The sequence below is a fragment of the Panthera tigris genome, chromosome E2 (assembly GCF_018350195.1).
Source record: "Panthera tigris isolate Pti1 chromosome E2, P.tigris_Pti1_mat1.1, whole genome shotgun sequence".
NCBI classification, from domain to species: domain Eukaryota; kingdom Metazoa; phylum Chordata; class Mammalia; order Carnivora; family Felidae; genus Panthera; species Panthera tigris.
The window spans coordinates 8,309,493-8,331,064 of NC_056674.1; the positions used below are offsets into that span (position 1 = coordinate 8,309,493).

Here is a 21,572-nt window from a genome sequence, read left to right on the forward strand (position 1 = left end):
AAGGAAAAATGATCAACAGCTAAGAAGATTAAAATACTTCCTAAAATTAAAAATCTGCCCTATCAACTAAAAGGAAACCTTTCTTTTTTTTCTTTTAAGTTTATTTATTATTTATTTTGAGAGGGAGACAGAGAGGGAGGAGGGGCAGGGAGAGAGGGAGAGACAGAATCCCATGCAGGATCCACGCTGTCAGCCCACTCAGAGCTTGAACCTCCAAACTGCGAGATCATGACCTGAGCCGAAATCAACAACGCCCAACCGACTGAGCCACCCAGGCGCCCCTAAAAGGAAACCTTTCTTTAGATAAGCTGAATGTATGATCAGCTGTACGAACTTATTTTTTAAACATTTCCATTCATATATTACAAATGATAAAAATAAATAAACAATTGGATATTTTAGCCTGGACTTCAGCTTCTGGGATTATGATGGATTAGGTGCTATAATACTGTTTTTGCAACATTGGTGGTTTCTTAAGAGGTAGACCTCATGAGAGGTTCTTCAAGAATCCTAACCGTCCTCCCCCCACCTTCTAGGGCACCTGGGTGGCTCAGTCAGTTAAGCCTCTGACTTCGGCTCAGCTCTTGATCTGAGGGTTCATGAGTTCGAGCCTGTATTGGGCTCTGCACTGACAGTGAGGAGCCTGCTTGGGATTCTCTCTCTGCCCCTCCCCAACTCGCGCTTTTTTTTTTTTTCCTCTCTCAAAATAACTAAACTTAAAAAAAAAAAAAAAAAGAAAAGAATCCCTCCCTCCCATTCCCAAAAAAGACAGAGAGCCAAAAATTAACAAAAAAGAAGAGTATATTACTGCTGCATAGGCATTACCAAGAGCCTGAAGCTCGATGGGAATTGGAAAAGGAGTCTTTTTCTCCATCTAAGCAAGGGCCTCCCAGGGCCGCTGAGCTAATTCCAGGCTGGTAACACTCCTGCAAATCTGCAGAAGCAGAAGGAAATCCTCCGCACGGGACTCTGCTCAATATCAAGTAAGGAGTTCGGAGTCAAAGGCCACCAGCACAGAGGCAAGGACTGTAAGTTAGAGTCCATGGGAACAACGGTTAACAGATGTGAGATCCCGGGACTTCAAGTCCCCGAATGGTTGGGCTCCTAATGTACCACGATGCGCAAAATGGTGAGAGAAACAAAGGACGTTGTCTAAGTTCTCTCACGCTGGGTGACGAATTACCCTAAAACTCGGCGGCTTAAAACCACGCGGATTGTTTCGTGGTTTCTGCAGATCAGGAATCCAGGTGTGGCTTAGCTGGCTCCCCGGCATCAGGGTCTCTCGCTGGCTGTAATCAAAGCGTCAGCCAGCACGGAAATCGTCCGAAGGCGGAACTAGAGAAGCTTGCTTCCAGGCTCCCTCTTGTAATCGTGAGCGGGGTTCAGTTGCTCCCAGGCTGTCAGCCCGAGACTGTGCTCGGGTCCATGGTCCGCTTTGGGTGCGTCACAACATAGCCCTGGCTGCATCAGAGCAAGCAGGAGAGAGTACCGGCAAGAGGGAGAACGCAAGCCAGATGGAAGTCACAGTCTTTAGAACTTAAGTTGGGAGGCCCCTGGGGGGGCTCAGTGGGCGAAGCGTCCCACTTCGGCTCAGGTCGTGATCTCACGGTTCGTGGGTTCGAGCCCCGCGTCGGGCTCCGTGCTGGCAGTGTGGAGCCTGCTTGTTCGCTCGCTCGCTCGCTCAGTGAATAAGCTTAAAAAAAAAAAAAAAAAAAAAAAAAAACCAAAAACCCAGGGGGTGCCTGGGTGGCTCAGTCCCTTGAGCGTTCAACTCGACTTTGGCTCAGGTCATGATTTCACGGGTCATGAATTCAAGCCCCGCACGGGGCTCTCTGCTGTCAGCACAGAGTCTGCTTCGGATCCTCTGTCCTCCTCTTTCTCTGCGCCTCCCCTGCTCATCTTCTCTCTCTCTCTCTCTCAAAATAAATAAATACACTTTAAAAAAGTTAACAAAGAAAAGGAAAACAAGGAAAAGGGAAGAGATTACCCAACTAGGAAATGAAAAATATGTTTTAAATTTGAAAATGGGTATGGTGCTAGAAAGTGAAAGTCTGACATTTCTCTAATTGGAGTCAGAAATGGGGAAAAAATTGAATAAAGGAGAAACAACATTTTTAAGAATTTATTGCTGTGCATTGTCTAGAGCTGATGAGAAATAAAAGAAAAAAATCGGGGTGCCTGGCCAGCTCATTCTGTAGAGCATGTGACTCTTGATCTCAGGGTTGTGAGTGTGAGCCCCGTGTTGGGCAGAGAGATTACTTTAAAAACTTAGTGTAAACAAAACAAAACATGAATTCTTGAATCCTGGAAGCACAGAATATAAAGTTACATTAAATTTTTTGTAATGTTTATGTCAGAGAGAGAGTGTGCGTGTGTGAGTGGGGGAGGGGCAGAGAGAGAGGGAGACACAGAATCTGAAGCAGGCTCCGAACTCACAAACGGAGCGGTGAGATCATGACCTGAGCCAAAGTCAGACGCTTAAGCAACTGAGCCACCCAGGCGCCCCTATAAAATTATGTTTTAAAAAAACCTGCTCGCTTTGACTCATTGTAGTGAAAGAGAAGCCTAAATAGCCCGCAGAGTGAAAGAAATTTCCACAAAGAAATTATACGTAGAATGACAGCCAACTTCTTAACTGCAGAAATAGAAACTAGAAGAAGGTGGTAGATGTTAAGACTCAAAAAAAATTAACGATCACTCCAGAACCGTATGATAATGAAGGTGGGAGGAAACCATTCCAGGCAATAAAAACAGAATTCAACTCCAAGAGACTTTCTAAAAGATGTGATATTATGGTATAATAAGAAATATATGTTTGCTCCTGGTCCTGCTTCTTGGCCCAGAGTTCCTAAAATCCTTGTAATTTCCTGTGCTAAGGGGAGGTAGGGACATCTTTTATTGTCCCATGTAGCCTCAGTTTCCTACTGGTTCGTCACACAAGAGCTTCTAAGACCCCTGGGATCTCTGGGGAGGGGAAGAATGCTGGGGATTGAGTTAATCACCAATGGCCCCAATGATTTAATCCATCTTGCCTACCTAATGAAATCTGAATTAAAAATTTTTTTAATGTTTATTTATTTTTGGGAGAGAGAGAGAGAGAGAGAGAGAGAGACAAAGCCCAAGCAGGGAAGGGGCAGAGAGAGAGGGAGACACAGAATCCCAAGAAGGCTCCAGGCTCTGAGCTGTTAGCACAGAGCCCAATGCGGGGCTTGAACCCACAAACCGTGAGATCATGACCTGAACTAAAGTCTGGTGCTCAACCGTCTGAGCCACACAGGTGCCCCTGAAATCTGCATTTAAAAACCCCTAAAAGGCATGGGTTCAGAGAACCTCTGAGTTGCATCCCTGTGTTGGGGGAATAATACACCCCAATCTCCATAGAGACAGAATCTCCTGTACTCAGGACCCTCTGGGTTTCATCTAGGTACTTCTTCATCTGGCTGTTCATTGCTATCCTTTATAATACATTTTACAATAAATCAGTAATACTAAGTAAAGTGTTGCCCTGGGCTCTGTGAGTCATTGTAGCAAATAATCAAACCTGAGGAGGTGGAACCCCCAATTTGTAGCCAATTCAGACAGAAGTATGGATAACCTGTGGACCCACTACTTGCATTGGTAGTTCTGTTTGTGTGTTTGTTTGTTGAGAGAGAGAGAGAGAGAGAGAGAGAGAGAGAGAGAGAATCTTAAGCAGTCTCCATGACCAGAGCACAACTCCAGGCTGACCTCAGATCATGACCATGAGATCATGACCTGAGCTGAAATCTAGAGTGGGACGCTTGACTGACTGAGCCGCTCGGGCGCTCCACAATTGATGTCCGAAGTGGGGGCAGACTCATGGGACTGAGCCCTTGACCTTTGGGGTCTGCACTGACTCCAGGTGGTTAGAGTCAGAACTGAATTGACTTGTAAGACACCCAGTTGGTATCCACAGGGCACTGGAGAATTGCCTGGTGTGGAAAACCCACACATTTGGTGTCAGAAGTGTGAGGAAATCGTTTTCCAGTAGGCTGTACTTCAGGAAGGAGGCAAATTTTAAATACTGTTGAAAGGATAGTTTGAGGGGCAAGAAGGAAACAGGAGGGCAGATGAGTTATCAACACTTATGTAATTACAAAGAAACATTGCCTGGGGGCACCTGGGTGGCTCAGTCGATTAAGCATCCAAGGTTAAGCATCCAACAGATGCGTCTGACTTTGGCTCCGGTCCTGATCTTGAGGTCCATGGGTTTGAGCCCCCACGTCGAGCTCTGTGCTGACAGCTCAGAGCTTGCTTTGGATTCTGTGTCTCCCTCTCTCTCTGCCCCCCCCCTCGTGATCTGTCTCTTAAAAATAAATAAATGTTAAAAAAAAAAACATTAAACAACAACAACAACAAAGCCAAATAATCATTGTCTGCATAAAATAAGAAAAATATTCAATGAAGACAAAAAAAGTCACAATTACAATTCTGGAAACAGTTGCTTAGTCTGGAGGGAGTTTAACAGAAGTAAGTGTTATATGCTTTTTGTATTATTTGAGAGAATGTTTAAGATCTTATTTAACTTTTTGCTAAACTAAATGTGTATGGCAAACTTTCAAGGGTAACCAAAAAAAAAAAAATAAAAGAGTTAGAGTGTATAAATCTGAAACCAGAAAAGAGAGGGAAAAAAAGTATTGAGGAAACAAACAAAAAAAGAATCCAGAAAAAGATAAGAAAGGAGGAATAAAAGCATTAAAAAAGCAGGACAATAAGAAATATTAAAATAAGATTGTAGAAATAAATCAGAAGTCATAATAAATATGGACGGATTGGGGCGCCTGGATGGTTCAGTCGGTTGAGCATCTGACTTCGGCTCAGGTCATGATTCTGAGGGTTCACGAGTTCAAGCCCGGCATCGGGCTCTGTGCTGACAGCTTGGGGTCTGGAGCCTTCTTTGGATTCTGTGTCTCCCTCTCTCTCTCTGCCCCTCCCCCACTCAAGCTCTGCCTCTCTCTCTCAAAAATAAATAAACATTAAAAATTTTTAAAAATACATATGGACTGAAGAAAATTCATAGAACAGCAGGGAGAAACTGATATTTTACTTCATTTATTATTTTATGTATGTTTATTCCTCTAGAAGTTTGATGTAATTTAGTGTGAGAATAAACCTCTTAATATATTTCGTATCAGCTACTAAACATCAAATCCAGAATGCAGGCAAAACAGGTTTTCAGGAAACAAATGTTTTTTAACATTGCTGTATATTTTGCAAATACAATTGGGCGCATGCAGGCCACTGTTCTTACAAAGCAAAAAAGTTCTAGTTGATTAAACTCATAACTAAATGAAATTCTACTTTATCAGTTTACTTTAAACCCACAGAAGAAAGAAACGGATGTATGTCAATACAGGATTGGCTAAATCGATCTGCTTACATCCGTAATGTTGATTATCAAAAGACATTTATACAAAAACGGCGTATGTATGCGGTCTGAGGAGAAAAAAAAGTTTGAAGGCAACATTAGCACAGTGGTCATATTTGTCAACAATGGGTGAATATTTTGTGTTAAATGTCAACCTTTTATCTCGGGAAAGTGGGGGGTATTTCCACGTTCGGCGTGCTACACCAGCGTGTATAAATTTATTAGAAAAATAAGGTTATTTTTGTGATTCTGGAAAATAAAGGATTTCGTCTTTCTTTTTCCAACAACAAAAACAACCTTCTCCTTTGGTGGTTACTAGGCAACGTTCGCCGGACCAAACCATCCGCGAGGGGGAAGGGGGAGATGGTATTTTTCTCGGCTTTGCTCGAGATTCGTCATGCGGCCATCTTTGAGTGGGGCACAGTTCTATACAGTCTTAGCCTGGAAATTAGACGCAACGCGGGGTTGCTAGGCAACGCCCCGGCACCGTCACCATCTTTGAGTCGGGCACAGCTGTTTATCACTTTAGAATGTAAAACATCCTAGCCTACCTGACGCTTGCTAGACAACGCCTGGGCGCCGTCACTACCTTCAAGCCGGGCTCTTCATTCTCTTCTCTAAATAAATGGAGTCAGCCGAACTATTTCAGGGAGAAACTACGAAGCATTGCAAGCCCCAGAGGCGCCATCTTTGTTAGGGGTATGTGACTTCCGGCGGGGGCGGAAGAGAACCTAACGGGGCTTGGGGGAGGTGCTGGACTAGAGACTGAGGGTGGGTTTGAGTTGGATGGAGAAGGCGGGAATTTACCTCTCTGCCAATCAGCTCCGCATCTCGCCCTCTGGTGGCTTCGGATGGCCGACCGGCCTGCCGACTTGGCGTGACTATGGGCATGTTCCAAGGTGGTCACTGACTGCCCCCACGAGGGGACCGGAGGGGGTTCCGAATGGGCGAGGAGGGGACGGAGGGCACCGTGCATCTGCTCTGCCTCGCGGCCTCCAGCGGAGTCCCCTTGTTCTGCAGAAGCAGCCGCGGCGGCGCCCCGGCCCGCCAGCAGGTGGGGCCCTGGACGCCTGGATCTCCAAAATAGAAGGGGGCTGGGCACGTGGACTCTGGGTCGGCAAGGGAGTAGGGTCTGGAGAAATTTCAGAGTTGAGTTTAGTTAGGGGGCCACGAGTGTAATGAATGGACCAATAATCCTGGTTCCCAGAAGAGGAGGGGCCAGGGGATCCAGAAAGAGGAGGGGGCTGGGGCCCCGGACACTTGGGTCCCAAGGTGGAGGGGTTTGGGGGCTCCCGTCTAATGTCCCCAACTTTTCCCCAGCTCCCGTTCTCGGTCATCGGCTCTCTCAATGGAGTACACATGTTTGGGCAGAATCTCGAGGTGCAGCTGAGCTCTGCAAGGACCGAGGACACGACCGTGGTGTGGAAAAACTTCCATGACAGGTCTCCACGTGGTAGCTTGGGGGCAGGCCCAGGGCCCGGATGATAGCCCCTGTCGAAGATGGCCTCCACGGCCAGCTGTTTACTTGGCTGTGGAATCTCTGTCAAGCCAGTTACCCTCTCTGATCCCTGCGTTTCTCTGTACGAGAAGCGGGTTGTGCTGGCTGGCAGAAGATGTAGCCGGCAGAAGATCGAGTCACTGCCCTGTTTCTGAGGCCTGGACTCATTCTCGCTTCTTGGCCCCCTTTCTCACAGCATCACCCTCATTGTTCTGTCATCTGAGGAGGGCACCTCGGAGCTGAGGCTGGAGAGACTACTCCAGATGGTGTTTGGGGCCATGGTGAGACTCCCTAGCCCTCTTCCCCAAACCCAGGAACCTGAGTTCTCAGCATCCTCCTCCCTCACACCAGGAGTCCAGATCCCCAGCCCCTCCTCTCTTATTTGCTTCTTCCAGGTTCTTCTTGTGGGGCTTGAAGAACTGACCAATATCCGCAACGTAGAGAGGCTGAAGAAGGAGTTGAGGGTGAGGCTTCAGGACGTGAGGATGGAAGTTAGCTTGCCCCGTCGCTGATATTTGGGAACTACAGTTCCCAGCAGCCTCTACGGCGGCCTGGTCATCTGACCCCAGAGCTAGGCTCCGCGGGGCTAGTTTTCTGAAGGGGAGGCGGCAGATGTGGGGGCCATCCTTAAGCCCCTTCCTTCTCCCCTCTGCTAGGCCAGTTACCGCCTCGTTGACAGTTTCCTGGGGGACTCTGAGCGCATCGGGGACCTGACCCAGTGTGTGGACTGTGTGGTTCCTCCAGAGGTGTCTCTCCTGCAGGTACTGAGGATGCCTGGGAACCCTTGAACCTGTCACTGTGGCCCTGGCTTAGTCCTGATCCTCTTACCCCCGGGCCTTTGCCTCAACCTCTTCCCATCCTCTGGGCCAACCCCAACCCCCCACTTGGCCCCAGAAGGGTCTTTCTACACCCAGGGCTGACCCCACCCCTCCCCAGCTCACAGCCCTCCGGTGGCTTTCATCGCCCCCCAGGACCAGCTTCCACGCCCTCAGCCTGGTGTTTGAGGACCTGTGGGATCTGAAACCCACCAACGAGCTCACCCCGACCTCTGCTAACTCCACAGTCCGCCTTCGCCCAGCAGCCTCGTGGGTCCCACGAATCCCAACAGCTTCCCAACTTCCTTGCTTTGGCACATGCTGGTCCTTTTGCCAGTGGATCTCTATCTATCCTTCCTTAACTACGGCTCTTGTTGAGTCACCTGGCATGGCCGCCTCCCAGCAGAGGGACTCTGGGCAGGCAGACTGACCTCTCTGAGCTGGAGTAGGCTGTCGATTGCGCCTACTCGGCACGTAGTAGGATTCAATAAGCCGCCACTGGGCTGTTGTAACCGGTAGCTTAAGTAGCACGTTGTCAGGCCAGGGAGCAGGCACGTTACCTGTTTAATCTCACTTTACAATGTGACTTGGGGATGGTACCTGCATGCGAAGGGGAAGGAACCCAGGCCCCGGGAGGGTGAGGCAGGCGAGCATGCCAGTTTCTTCACACCCCTGGCCCACCTGGGAAAATCGTCGCTGCCCCTGCTTGTGTCCCCTGACTCCTGACTCGGCCTGCCTGCCTTATCCAGGAAGCCCTCTCTGGGTTCGCTGAGGCAGCAGGCACGGCCTTTGGCAGCCTGGTCGTGTCGGGCCGGGTGGTCGCAGCAACAGAGAGCTGGTGGCGGCTGGGGACGCCGGAGGCCGTGCTGCTCCCCTGGCTGGTGGGGTCCTTGCCGCCTCAGGCCGCTCGCGACTACCCGGTGTACCTGCCACACGGGAGTCCCACGGTGAGTTGCGGGGGCTCTGCGCCTGCGGTGGGCGAGCTAGAAGGGACGAAGGGGCCGAGACGTGAGGGGGCGGGGCTTCGGTGGGGAGGGGCGGGGCTCCGGCCGGCCCATCCCGCGCCCCGCTTCAGGTCCCGCACCGGCTTCTGACCCTGACGCTGCTGCCGGGCTTGGAGCTGTGTCTGCTCTGCGGGCCGCGCCCCCCCCTCAGCCAGCTGGATCCACAGGTGAATCCGGGCGTGTCCCCGCTTTTCCCCCGTTACACCCTCTGCCGCGGGCCCCTGTCCCCCCTCACCACCTCGCCCCGCCGGCGCTCTCTCCGCACTGGACCCGCTCTCCGTCAGCCCCGCCCCTCCTGTAGGCCCCGCCTCCTGTGGACTGCGTTCCAATCGCCTTCACGCCAGCCCCGTCCCTCTTTCGCTCTCATCCCCTCCTTGGTCCCCTCTGTCCTCCGCCCTCGTGGGCCCCTCCTCTCTTCCCTGCCCACGCCCCCTCCCCTAGTGCCCGCCCCTGATCTCGCCCACCGGCCCTGCCTCAGCTTCTGGACCGCTGGTGGCAGCCAGTGCTAGACCCGCTGCGGACCTGCGTGCCGCTGGGACCCCGAGCGCTGCCCGCTGGCTTCCCCCTGCACGTGGACGTCCTCGGGTAGGGTTTGGTCGGGCGCGTGGGTTGGGGGGCCCTCATCCCCTCTTCCCCGGCCCGTGACACCCCCTTTCTCGCAGGCTGCTGCTCCTCCACCTGGAACTGAAACGTTGCCTCTTCACCGTGGAGCCCTCTGGGGATCAAGGTGACTGGCGAGGGCGGGGCTAGGAGGGGCGTGGGCCGTGGAGGAACTCTCGGTCACCTGGTCGCTCTTCCCCCTCCAGAGCCTTCTCCTGAGCAGCGCAGGCGCCTCCTCCGCTCCTTCTACTCGTTGGTCACCGCCACGCACTTCCCACCAGGTCAGCGGCCGAAAGTGCCTGCTTCGCACGCTTCGGGGACAGCGAGTCTCAGATCACAGCGCGGAGGACGGGGCATCCACACTGATGGGGAGGGGCAGGGAGGTCCCAGCCTCCAGACTGCAGAATCTACTGGGCAATCCTGGTAGTTAACACTGACACTGAATCTCTTGCCGAGGGCTCATGTACGTAATGATTCACTTCATCCTCATAGGTGAAGCATATCGCCTGTTATATCCTCATTCCCATAGTACAGATGCGGAAACAGAGGCTCAGCTGATAAGCAGCAGAGAGCCGGCGTTCACACAGAGGCAGCCTGGTTCCCATACCCACACGCACCACTGAATCGCTCAAAGTACAGGCTTTGTCAGCAGTTTTTGCCCCCCCCCCGCCCCCCCCCGCCGGGGGTGGGGGGCATCCCGCGGAGCCTGGATTAGGAAGGGAAAGTTGTCTTGCAACCCACGAGGCCCTACAGAGACAAAGGAAGGGACCTAGGATGATTCTACAACCCCAGTGAAGATCCCGATGAATGTAGCAAGATGGTAAAGGGCTCTGCTTGGGAGGGACAGAGGACTGTCCCTCCCCGCCCCCCCCCACTTCCCGCGTGTCAAGTGGAGCGGGGTCCTTGGTAGGGTTAGAAGGGAGCCCCATGCCTGGTACCGGGTAGGGGTGACCTGTGTGTCTGTGGTCTGTATTGCTAAGCGGCTTGTCCCGGGCTGCACACAGTATCCCCAGGGAAGAGGGGGCGTCGGCTGGCTGGGAAGAAGGGGGGACGGTGAACTCCATGGCCTTCTTCAGTCAACGGACAGCCGGCTGGAGCCATGAGGCCCCCACCCATCAGGAGTCGAATTTAGGCCCGGGATGTGGCGTCGCTCCTGTCGGTTGGTGTTCTAGTTGCCCAGGCCCCACTGGTCACCTTGGCCCTTCCTGTCCTTCCTCCAGAGCCGGGGACACCAGAGGACAAGGTGGAGGATGCAGCCCAGAGGGCCCAGGTGCCGAGAGCCTGCTACCTGGTGTCTGGGCCCGAGGAGCCAGGCACAGGATGGCGGCTGGTGGCCCTGCAGTTGGGGCCACGGCGGTTGCTGCTGCTGGTGTCCGCCCAGAGCCCCACCCATGGGCTGCGGAGCTTGGCCACCCACACTCTCCACGCTCTCACCCCGCTCCTCTGACCCCTCGGCCTGAGCCATGAACACGGACACTGCTGTTAGCGTCTCTCTGTTTATTCGCTCACAATAATACACAGCCCCTGGACGGGGAGGGGGCGGGAGGGGCTACGATGGGGTGGGGTGGGAGGGGAGGAGGCGCCCGCTTCCCTGGCCCCTCTCCCCTCTGTGCTTAGGGGGGAAAGGGAGGGAGGGGGCTCCCCCTTACCCCCCAGAATGTAAACAGCAGCAGATGAACAAAAATAAAAATACAAAAGGCCGGAGGAAGGTCCCAGGCATCTCCCCACCCCTGGGGTCTTCCCTGTCACCAATGGAGGTCCCCTCCCTGCCCCATCCACCAAAGCTGCCTCAGTCCTAGGGGCTGCCCGGCGCCGGCCACATCCCCGGGGGCAGAGTCCAGGGCTCAGAACTGCTGGGCCAGCAGCTCACACAGGTGACGGGAGACGGGTTCCTTGCTCGTGCGCAGGGTCAGCCGGTACATCTGGGCGGGGGACATGATGGCGTGGACTCAGGGAGGAGGCAGAGGGGTCGGAGAGCCCGGGAGAGGAGGATATAAGGGAGACGAGAGAAAAGGGGCAAAGGGATCAGAAAGGTGATCGAAGGGACGAGAGGCAGGAATGGAAGCGACACAGGAGGTAGAGGGTGAAAGGTCAAAAGCCAGAACCAGAAGTGGGGAGATGCAGAGAGGTGAAAATCAGGAGGGAAGGGGAGAGGAAGACAGCGCATAGAGAACACAGGGACACAGAGAACGTACAAACAGGCAGGGGGTGACGCCTCCCAGACCACCACTCACCTGAGCCTGGGCATTGGGCTCCAGCCGGAGCAGACAGCCCACCTGCAGGGCTTTCGTTTGGATGATTCCAGCCCCCACGAAGTTCTCGGGGTTCGGGTCCACATTGTCCAGGAGAGCAGAGCCAAACCCCAAGAGCTGGGGCGAGAGAAGGGGAGCCATCAGAGGGTGCCGATCCGGCAGCAACCAGGCCGTAGTGAGCCAGTTCCCCAAAACCCTTGCCAGTGGGAACCGGCCCCGCTTTACAGAGGGGAAAACAGAGGCACAGAAAAATGGGCACGGTTCCCCAGATCCGAATTAGGGGCCCCTCTCCTGTCTTGCTCAGTGGTCACTCACTTTTGCCTTAGTGACTTCCGCATCCATGGGGTGGTTGGCTTTGAAGATTTTCTGAGCCTCCTGTTGGGGGCTGGGGATGGGGGGGGGAAGGAAGTTCAAGTCAGGTCAGTTCAAAGTCAAGTCAGGTCAAGTCAAGGCCCCACCCCCTCCCCAGATGTGGCTGTGGCTCCGCCCCCCGCTGCTCACAGGCTCAGCTGCTTCCAGCGCTGGAAGAAGTCCTGGGCCGCCATCTCCGTGGGCTGGAAGAACTTGTTGATGGTCACGGGGAGCTTCAGGGTGAGGGACTGGGGGGCGCCCCCGTACCTAGAGGGAGGGGTGGCAAGGAGGGCTCCATCAGGCCCCGCCCCCATCCAGGAGACCGTGCCCGCTGGCTCGGCAGTGCCCCGCCAGACTCAGACTCACCGGAAGCGCACGGATAGGAGCGGGGGCGTCAGGAAGTCCCGCAGACACTCGATGTTGAGCACCTGCTGCACCTGCGCCCCGCCGTCCACCTGCGCGGCCACGCGCTTGGTCTGCACCGCCAGCTGTGCCCGCCTGTGGTCAAGGAAGCCGGAAAGAGGCGGCGGCCCCGGCGGTCGTGGCCATGAACCCTTGATGGTCCTGAACTCTCCCCGCGGCCCCAGCCTGCAGGCCTCTGAGGAGCTGGTCCCGCCATCCCGGACTCCTACCACAAGGCCCCAAGTCCCTCCTAAGTGAGACCTCCGACCACCGCCTGGGTGCCTACTCTGGCTTTCTACCATGGGCTCAGCGACCTCCATTATGGCATGTCGCACCCTACCGGGCTGGAAGCCCTTCCGGGGCTGTGATGGCTGACCTGAGTTTGAATCCTGGATCTTACCACCTCGGTGACTATGGGCAAGCAACTTTACCTCCTAAGCCTCATCTGCAAAATGGACAGTGTCCTCAGCATTCAATGAGATAATCCAGGACAAGCACTTATCAGTGTGTCTGGCACATGGTAGGTGCACGAAAAACCGGCAGCGTTACCACGTCTCCCTTCAAGTTGGCAAGGATGGGGTCTTACGCGTCTCTCGCCCTTCCCCCTCCCCCCCCCCCCATGCCCAGCACAGAGCTGAGCCTACGGGAGTTCTCTGGAAACGTCGATGCATGAGGCAACGGACTGAAAAGGTCCTCATAGCTTTGGGGTCTAACCCCTGTAGTTTCATGGGCGTGAAAACCACTATCAGAGAAAGGAGAGGGGACTGACCCTTTCCTTTATGCCAGCCACCCTTCCAGAGTTTTCCAACGACACCGATCTTCAAAACAACACTATGAGAAGGGGACGGGAAGGCTCACAGAGGCAAAGTGACGGGCTCAGGTGACACAAGAGGGCTCTGGTCAGCATCGAGACCCCCAGGCCTGGCTCTTGGGCGCAGGAGGTACTGGAATCATGGGTGTGGAGCTCCTTGGAGGACGAGGTCAAAGAGGCCTGACAGAGACAAGCTGAGGCATACCTACCCCATCGCTTCCCTGTCTGCAGGCCGTCCTGGGGAGAAGAGGCCCGCCCCGGCATCACAGACACTAAGCCTCAAAGTCACCAGGTGCTTAGGCTTTCAAGTAAGACGACCGAACAGGGCTCTGGACCTGGGTCCATCTGCTTCCCAGTGGCCAGGAAGGCAGGCCTGGAGGGGCCAGGCTCAGGGGAGGGGGCGGGGCCGGGCCGGAAGGATATGAGTCTGGAGGTCGCCGGGGTGGACGACAGTGGGCGAGAAGTTCTGGAACTGCACAGATGTCTTGTTGCCATAGAACAGATACATGCGGCCTGCGCAGGGTGGGGAGGGGCAGGGTTCCAGCTGAGGTCCTTCAGCCTCCTCTCCAGGTACCACCCAAGCCCAGGGGTCACCGAAACCCCATCCCCACAGCCCAACCACCCCGCCCCCAGCACCAGACACACCCAAGTTCTGCCGGAACTCAGACTTGACTCCGATCTGCAGCAGCTGGTTCTCAAACAGGACCCCATTGTTCTTGCACACGAACCTGGGTGGGGTGGCGGGCAGCTCAGGAGGCCAGGAGTGCCTGTCGACGAGGCCCTTCCCCGTGCTCCCCACCTGTCCCCACTCCCCTCCCTGAGCCCTCCCCTGACTCACTTATTCAGCAGCTCATCCGCTTCTGGGATGGGCGGGCCGATGTCCTCAGGACCCGGGCTGCAAGGCGGAGAAAGCAGTGAGATGGGAAGAGGCTGGGGGGCTAGAGGAGAAGACCCAGAGCTAAAGGTGGGAGACAGGAGCCCCCAAAAGGACAGAACCCCAGAATCCACATAACGAGATTCCCCCCAAAGGACCCCAGAATCAGACTGGTGACTGTCTCTCATGGGAACAGGACACTGGTGTGTGCCCCCACCCCTGCCCCCGTATCAGAGGACCCCGGCTTTCACTCCCCTCCAAATCCCGGCCTCTGTAGCTCGTCAGGAACCCCTTGATAAGGGCTCGAAGTCCCCTATTCCCCCCAGGGGCCGCAAATCTGCCCCCCAACCCTGAGGCCACCCCTTACTCAGCAGCTGGAGCTGGGTCAGCCAGCAAAGCCATGGGGCTCTCAGGGGCAGGCGGCTCCAGCTCGCTGGGCCATCCAATCCCAGAGCAGACAAGAGAAGACAGGCGTGGCAGGCAGCCAATCCCAGAGAGGCAGCAGAGGGCCGGAGACAGAAAGAGAGAGGAGGGAAAAGAGAGAAGGAAAAGCAGGCTGAGACACGGCTACGGGGAAGGACGACACAGTGTGGCCAGGGTCAGCCAAGAGTACAGAGTGGCCAGAGGGAGAGAGGAGGCCCGGGGAAGTGGCAGCCAGGGCGACAGAGGCACAGGGACAGGGAGGGAGGAGGGGGCTGTGAGGGGGCAGAAGGAAAAGGGGCGGCCCGGGGCCCAGGCAGGTAGTACCTGAGGAAGGCCTCCTCGGGCGTGGGCCCCAGGCCGGGCTGGGCAGCCGGGCCGTCGGAGAAGACGTCCACCAGGAGGTTCCCCGCCCCCGAAGTCGCTGGGGGTGCGGCTGGGGGAGGGGCTGCCCGCAGCCCCAGGAGGTCGGCGGAGGGCGAGGGCGTTGACTGCAGGGAAGGTGCAGGTGGAGGTGAGAAGGGGCAGTGCCCGGCAGGCCCCGCCCCGCCCCCCCCCACCCCCCTTTGGCCGAGGGACTCACCACAGTGCTAGGGGTGGGCTCCACGCCCCCGTTGACGTCATTGCTGCTGGGGTCCCTCCTGCCATCGTCCAGGGCGCTGCCGGCCCCGGGGCCCTTCTTGCGTTTCAGCTTGGCCAGGATGGACGACTCGCGCTCGGGGAAGGGCGGCATCTCCTCCAGCACCGTGGCCTGTGGGGCGGGAGGGCGAGGGCGGGTCAGGGACGGCTCGGTGGCGGAGGAGAGGGCGGCCAAGGCTCAGGGGTGCGGGAGGGGCGCGCGGGGGCCAGCGCTCTGACCAGGACGTCCGTGCTGGCCACCGAGCTGAGCGTGAGGTACTCGACGGCGCGCTGCTGCAGCTCCACGTCAGCGTTGCGCAGCTGGGAGCCCGCCCGCAGCACGCCCTGGATGGTGGCCTTGGTCTCCGGGAAGAGGTTGATGAACTTGATGTAGGTGGACAGCAGCAGGGCCCGCGTGGCCACGCTGCACAGGTGGAACTTGGAGTGCAGCAGAGAGAACTGCACCGGGGGGCTGCGGGGAGCGGGGCGCGTCAGCAGGTGCGCCCCTCCCCGCCCGGGGCCCTGCTGCCCACCCCCCCCACCGCGGAGGCCACCCCGGCGGCGGCCATCACGAGACACCCCGTCCCAGAGGCTCCTGGGAGCCCCGTCGCCACCGACCCTGGGACTCTTTGGGTCCCCCGAGCCCCGGACTGCTCGAAGTGCCGGGTGCTCACCCCTCCTCTCACCTGGAGCGGGGGTCCCCAGCAATCAGATTCCCAAACTCCCCGAGGATGTAGCCGCCGACCTTCACCATGTTCTCGTGGCAGGCTGGGGCCTGGAGCGCCTGCAAAGGCAGGGACAGGGCGGGTGACGACAGCGACGAGCAGGCACCCAGACTCAGGGTTGCTTGGGGCGCCGGACTCCCGTGAACCTGTGGAACTCTCACCCTGCTATGATGTGTGTGTATGTGTGGGGGTGGGGGTGTAATAGGAAAACTGGGGCACAGACCGGTCACATGACTGCCCCCCCACCCCGGTGGTATCTCGGACGGCATGCGTCCCGCCTTTCTCCGGGCGAGGGAGTGGGAACCGGCCAGGACCCGGAGGTCAGTGACCACACACACGCCGGGTGGCCCGCACACGACACCCCGCCAACCCCCACACTGGCCCCCGGGGCCCGCCGGTGGCCCGGGGAGGCCCAGGCACTGCTCTGAGCAGGACGAAGCAGGATGGCGGCCCGGGCTGGCCGGTCCCTCGGCCCCGGCTGTCCTGCCTCTGCCTCGGCGTCGCGCGGTGCGGGTGAGGTGGGGGTGCCGACCTCGAAGACGGTCTTGGCCGCGTAGCCCTGGACGTCGTCGCGGTTGGTGACGATCTGCAGCACGCGGTACCACACCTCCTCACTCACGTAGTCGCCCGCGATGCGGATGAGGTTGAGGATGGTGTCCACGTACCAGCTGTAGTCTACCGCGTACTTCTCCGCCAGGATGGCCACCTTCAGGACCTGCCGGCCAGGGAGGGAGGGAGGCCGGGTGAGGGTGCGCGCGCGCGCCCCCGCGGGGCAAAGTGTGGAATGACCGCACCCGGGCTGGAGACCCCAGGACTCCCGAACCTCAGCCCCCGCCTCCGTGGGATCCGGGCGCCCAGCTCCTCCCCGGACTTACGATCTCTTCGCGGATGGCGTAGTCGGCCGTCTCCAGGTACCGAAGCATCTCCGACACGATCTGCTTGGCGTTGCTCCGGTCGCACATGGCGTAGAGGAGGTCGGCCGCCCGCTGTCGCACGCTGACGTCCCGCTCCGTCTGAGGGAGGAGAGCAGGCGGGGCATGGTCCAGGCTCTGCGCCGGCCTCCGAGCCCCGCGCCTCTCCCCGGGAGCAGAGACCCAGGCCAGCTCCGACGTGTGGTACCTTGAGGGCATTGATGACCGTGTCGATGTGGGTCTTGACCGCCTCGTGGGAGAACTCGGAGCTGGCCAGCGTGCACATGCTCTCCAGGGCCAGGTAGCGGAGGTTGGTCTCCCGGTGCTGCAGGAACTGGCCCAGCTGGTTGCAGGCTCGCACCAGGAGGTTGGGCTCACTGCCAGCGAGAGCGCAACAGAGACGGGGGAGGTGGGGGCACATGAGAGGCCGGAGGACCCGGGCCCAGCCGACCCATCCCACATCACCCTCAGGACCCGGATCTTAACTCTCGCCCTCCACCCCCGTCATGGCCCCTCTGGTGATGCAGACATCTGGGCGTTGGGCCCACATGCAGAGACTCGGGAATTCTGCTTTCCAGGAGGGGATCCCGCACCAATCTGGATGGCTTCATCGTCCTCTTACATAGAAGTCCCGACCCCCAGACCCGTCCTCCTGGGACGCAGGGGTCTAGGGCCCCAGCCCCCAGGCAGGCACCTGTCATAGTGGATGATGAGGCTAATGGTCTCGAAGAGGATGGCGTTCTTGGCGTTGGAGTGCTGGACCTTCTTGGACTTGGGCGGCTCCTGGGCCTTGTTGAGCACGGTCTCCAGACACTCCACCAGCCGTCCCTTCACGGCAGCATCCTCTGGGGAAACGGAGGGCATGTCCCGGGCTGAGCTGTCGGCTCAGCAGGGGCCACCCCACGGCGCTCATCTTCCACTGGAAGTGTGGGCCCTGCAGCCGTGGCCTGGGGTCTCTGCTCCCTCGAGCTCATCCTTGGTCTCCAGGTGACCGGGGGGCAGGGGGTGTGTGTGGCAGCAAGGCAGCAGAAGACACGACTCCAGACCCGGGCTCTTGTCCTGCTCTGTGCTGACACCCACCCCGGTGAGCCTCAGTTTCCCCTGCTGCAGCACCGACACCCTTCAGGCTTCTCACAGAACAAAGAAGTCTCCAGAAACCATCCTGGGAGACACCGTGAAACCTGGGTCTCCCCAAGGAGCGGTCTGAGCACCTGAGACAGGCAGACGCCGACCGGAAGTTCATACAAACACCAATAACTGCCATTCTGTGGAATGCGAGGCCGCACCATGTGGATAGAACAGCCGTCAAGGGGCGCCCGGGTGGCTCAGTCAGTTATGCGTCTGACTTCGGCTCAGGTCAAGATCTCACGGTTCGTGAGTTCGAGTCCCACATCAGGCTGTCACTGCCCTGTCAGCACAGAGCCTGCTTTTGATCCTGTCCCTCTCTCTCTGCCCCTTCCCAGCTTGTGCTCTCTCTCTCAAAAATAAATGAACATTAACAAAAATTAAATAAGCAAACACACAAGACCAGCTGTCAAGCGTTCTAGCGAAAATTGTTGCGCCCAAATGTCTCAGGCGGCTCACGGGGCAGAGGAACAAAAAAAAGGACACGAGGCAGCTATGGCCAAATCCAGAATGCGGGACACCCTTTCAAGGCAAAACCCTCCCGGCTTCTTCAAAAACAGGGAGCGAGGGGGTGGGGGGTGGGGGGCTATTTCCAGGCCACAAACAGGGACAAAGACCTCATGAAATTTAAGCTGTGGTCCTAGATTGTACTGTATTTTTTTTTTTTCTTTAAGGCACACAAATAAAGCTGTGGACGAGGGTGGTTTGCATGGTGCCTGGATAGCCAGTCGACACTGTGAAGAGATTCTGAATCTTCCCAGGGGCACCGTGGTTTTGCGCCGTGTTCTCGGTCTTATGAGATGTGTACAGGTGGACTTGGGGGAGGGGAGCGTTGTGATGTGTGCAACTTACGTCAAGTAACCGAGCAAGCGTGTGTTTGAGAGAACAAAGCCAACGAGGGCGCGAAGAGCAGTGTTAACGGTCTCTGCAGGGTCTGGGGCGGGGCTTAGGTGTGCACTGTTCTCACAAGTTCTCTTCGTGTTTGAAGTTTTTCATAATAAAAAATTGGGGTGAAAGCCAGGGTCACAGAATAAAGGGACAATTCTTTACAGATTTAAGACAGATTTATGAGAAATAACTAAATTTGATACTTGTCTCTTTTTCTTTTTTCTGTTTAAATTTTTAAGTAACCTCTATGCCCAGCGTGGGGCTCAAACGCACAACCCCGAGATCAAGAGTCGCGTGCTTCACCGACTGAGCCAGCCAGCCCTCCCTCAGGGCTTGTATCTTGATTGGATCCTAGTCTGAACAGACTGTGATTGCTATGTTGGGGAAAATTAGGGAAATCTGCGGTGGCCTCGAGGCCACTGGGGAGCCACTGTTAGCTTTAAGTGTGACCACAGAATTACTGCTGTGAATAAAAATGCCTACAGTTTGTAGAAATGCATAACAAATACTTAAAGGTAAAAACATCATGATGTCTGTAACTGACTTAAATATTTAAGAAAAAAATTAGCAAAGTAAGAGCAAGCGTACAGCAAAATGTGAAGTCCAGGTGACGGGGACACTCTACTTGTCTGTATCCTGGAAACTTTTTCATAATGCGTCGTTAAAAAACTTTCTTGTAAATAGGGGCACCTGGGTGGCTCAGTTGGTTAAGTGTCCGACTCTTGGTTTCGGCTCAGGTCATGATCTCACGGTTCGTGAGTTCAAGCTCCACATCGGGCTCTGCGCTGCTCTCTCTCTACCCCTCCCCTGACTCACACTGTCTCAGTCTCTCTCTCACAACAAATGAATAAACTTAAAAAAAAAAATTTCTTGTAAGTAAACCGGAGACGGCCCCTCAGTCTCTCTGTGCACCATTTGCTCAGAGTCATGGATGAAATGCCTACAATGCAGAGAGGGTGAGAGTAGGTGAGGTGCATGTTCTGGGCACACCCCAAAATGATGAGGCAGGGCTCCTGGGATGGAAGGGAGCCTAGAGATCTGCCTGAGCTCTTCCTTCCAGGATGAGAAAGAGGCCCAGAAAGGGCCCGAGGCTTCCCCAGGACCACACGATAAAATTCATCACTGGCTTTCACAGCCTGGGAGGGGCCTCTGGTGTCACTTACGTCATACAGCCCATTAGCGTGTGCATGTACGCACACAGATGTGCAGACACGCGCAGACTCGCACACACGGCCAGGCGTTCGCAGATATGTGCTCATGCGCACGGTTGGCTGTGAAGATGCAGGGCCGCGCATCGGTCCCTGGCCACAGCAGGTGCTCGGTACCCTGGCCGAACCTAAGGGAACTGGCTTATCGGTCACCTACTATGTTCTGAGCACCTCAGCACAGGGTCCCTCAAAACTGCTCCGTGAAGTGACACAGCTGAGGATATGGGAGCTCAGGGGAAGCCCTGGCCCGTATGGCGGAGTGAGGGATTTGCAGCGAGAGGGTGCTGTCAGGTTCTGCCCCTTAGTCACGGCCTGGGCCTGGAAAGGTGATGTCGCCTCTCCAAACCTGTTTCTCTGTTTGCATATTGCAGGGATGGCTCCCCCTCACCGGCTCTGTCGGGAGCACGTAGACACCCCCGGTGCCTTACCTGGCTCGCTACGGGCGCCTCATCCACACCATGGCCGTGACCTCGAGCAACAAGGTCACGGACACCTCTGACAGAGCTATGCTAATCCAGACGGCACTGCCTGGAATCACCCCCTGGTCTGCTGGGTGACCTTGGGCAAGGACCCCCTCCTTCCCAAGCCTCGGTCTCCCCCTCACTAAAATGGGTGTGACAACAGCCCCTACGTTACAGGGCTAGAGCACAAGCATGGCTTCCCAGGGACCCCAGCCCATGGCAGATCAACACACGCCGTGATCTGATTCTTTGGGTTGCCCCCCCCCCCCCCCCGCACGATGCAGCCTCGCAGAAACCCTGACAGCCCCCCGCCCCCCGGCCAGGTCAGAGGCCCCAGATCCCCGGCCAGGTGGGCTCGGCGGTACCTGGCGGCGGGTAGCACTGCAGCAGACGCAGAAGCTTCACCGAGAGCCAGGGCGCCGGGACGAAGTAGTAGGTATAGTCCTGGAGGTCGGTGGAGGCCGAGGAGACGATCTGGGGGCGGGAAGAGGGGGTGAGGCCCGGACAGGGAAGGGCGGGGCAGAGTGACACTGCCTTCCCCAGGGGGTGCAGGAATCTGAGGCTCGGGGAGGGGAGGGAGGAAGCCAGGGGGCACACAGCGAGGGACGACCTCGGCTGCGGTGCTCGCCGATTTTTTTTTTTTTTATTTAATTTTTTATTTTTAAAAAATTTACATCCGAATTAGTTAGCATGGTGCCCGTTGAGTTTTTGACTGCTGCCGTCTGCAGGGCAGGGAGTCTCTGCCGATCCAATTCCCTCCCATGAGCTCCTTGCTCCAAGGGCTGACAGCGTGGAGCCTGCTTGGGATTCTCTCCCCCCCACACCCCTGCCCTTCCCCTGCTTCTTCTCTCTCTCAAAAATAAACAAACGTTAAAAAAAAAGAAAGAAAGAAAGAAAGGCTCAGGGAATAGGTGGGGAATTAGTAGAAGGGTGTGGGACTTTTCCTTATGGCAAACTCCTGCTCACCCCTCCTCCAGGAAGCATTCCCACCATGCTCTGTGCCACTGCCATGATGGTATGTGCCCTGACCCGAGTGTCACTGTAGGTGTCTCCCGGACCAGCCTGGCACACAGGAGTATTCAGATGTATGGTGAATGAATGACAAAGCAACTGAATGAGCTGGTGTGTTTGTTCTCTTTGCTTGAGAATCCAGGCCTCCCCTTACCTGCCCAGGAAATGTTCATATTCACTCCAAGTCTCAGTTCAGGGATCACCTCTCCCGG

At 56.3% G+C, this 21,572-nt stretch overlaps 2 protein-coding genes across 6 annotated transcripts in view; one reads left to right on the forward strand and one right to left on the reverse strand.

Moving 5' to 3' along the window:
• The first annotated feature begins 5,787 nt into the window (after positions 1-5,787).
• On the forward strand, positions 5,788-10,850 carry FUZ (fuzzy planar cell polarity protein). Of its 4 annotated transcripts, none has more exons than XM_042968521.1 (11): positions 5,788-6,085; positions 6,707-6,828; positions 7,081-7,165; positions 7,280-7,348; positions 7,541-7,645; positions 8,449-8,646; positions 8,775-8,870; positions 9,182-9,288; positions 9,366-9,430; positions 9,510-9,584; positions 10,524-10,847. In XM_042968521.1, exons 2-11 carry the CDS (start codon positions 6,746-6,748, stop codon positions 10,748-10,750), a joined length of 1,110 nt encoding a protein of 369 aa, XP_042824455.1. In that variant the 5' UTR covers positions 5,788-6,085; positions 6,707-6,745; the 3' UTR covers positions 10,751-10,847. The 4 variants fall into 4 exon arrangements, with proteins under 4 accessions (XP_042824455.1, XP_042824452.1, XP_042824456.1 ...); XM_042968518.1 differs by lacking the exon at positions 5,788-6,085 and adding an exon at positions 6,158-6,440 and having other exon boundaries at positions 10,524-10,850; XM_042968522.1 differs by lacking the exon at positions 5,788-6,085 and adding an exon at positions 6,158-6,285.
• Positions 10,851-10,903: 53 nt separating this feature from the next.
• Positions 10,904-21,572, reverse strand: part of AP2A1 (adaptor related protein complex 2 subunit alpha 1) — a 30,210-nt gene continuing 19,541 nt past the window's right edge. Inside the window, exons 7-24 of one of the 2 annotated variants that reach the window (XM_042968516.1) lie at positions 20,715-20,823; positions 17,362-17,512; positions 16,876-17,044; positions 16,632-16,769; positions 16,289-16,471; positions 15,718-15,815; positions 15,272-15,503; positions 14,997-15,164; positions 14,741-14,904; positions 14,361-14,426; positions 13,958-14,014; positions 13,765-13,847; positions 13,543-13,632; positions 12,273-12,396; positions 12,057-12,173; positions 11,871-11,940; positions 11,538-11,672; positions 10,904-11,225 (exon numbers count right to left, since the gene is read on the reverse strand). In XM_042968516.1, the coding sequence (XP_042824450.1) occupies positions 11,148-11,225; positions 11,538-11,672; positions 11,871-11,940; positions 12,057-12,173; positions 12,273-12,396; positions 13,543-13,632; positions 13,765-13,847; positions 13,958-14,014; positions 14,361-14,426; positions 14,741-14,904; positions 14,997-15,164; positions 15,272-15,503; positions 15,718-15,815; positions 16,289-16,471; positions 16,632-16,769; positions 16,876-17,044; positions 17,362-17,512; positions 20,715-20,823 (2,232 nt within the window). In that variant the 3' untranslated portion in view covers positions 10,904-11,147. The remainder of the gene's footprint in view (positions 11,226-11,537; positions 11,673-11,870; positions 11,941-12,056; positions 12,174-12,272; positions 12,397-13,542; positions 13,633-13,764; positions 13,848-13,957; positions 14,015-14,360; positions 14,427-14,740; positions 14,905-14,996; positions 15,165-15,271; positions 15,504-15,717; positions 15,816-16,288; positions 16,472-16,631; positions 16,770-16,875; positions 17,045-17,361; positions 17,513-20,714; positions 20,824-21,572) is intronic. The other variant, XM_042968517.1, reaches the window with a different exon arrangement.

What these genes read in the sequence shown, in the direction of transcription:
- FUZ (XM_042968518.1), top strand. Translation starts at nt 6,330, where the DNA reads ATGGGCGAGGAGGGGACGGAGGGCACCGTGCATCTGCTCTGCCTCGCG. An exon ending in GCGCCCCGGCCCGCCAGCAG is followed by an intron (nt 6,441 to 6,706) that starts GTGGGGCCCTGG and finishes ACTTTTCCCCAG; the next exon opens with CTCCCGTTCTCGGTCATCGG. An exon ending in AGATGGTGTTTGGGGCCATG is followed by an intron (nt 7,166 to 7,279) that starts GTGAGACTCCCT and finishes TGCTTCTTCCAG; the next exon opens with GTTCTTCTTGTGGGGCTTGA.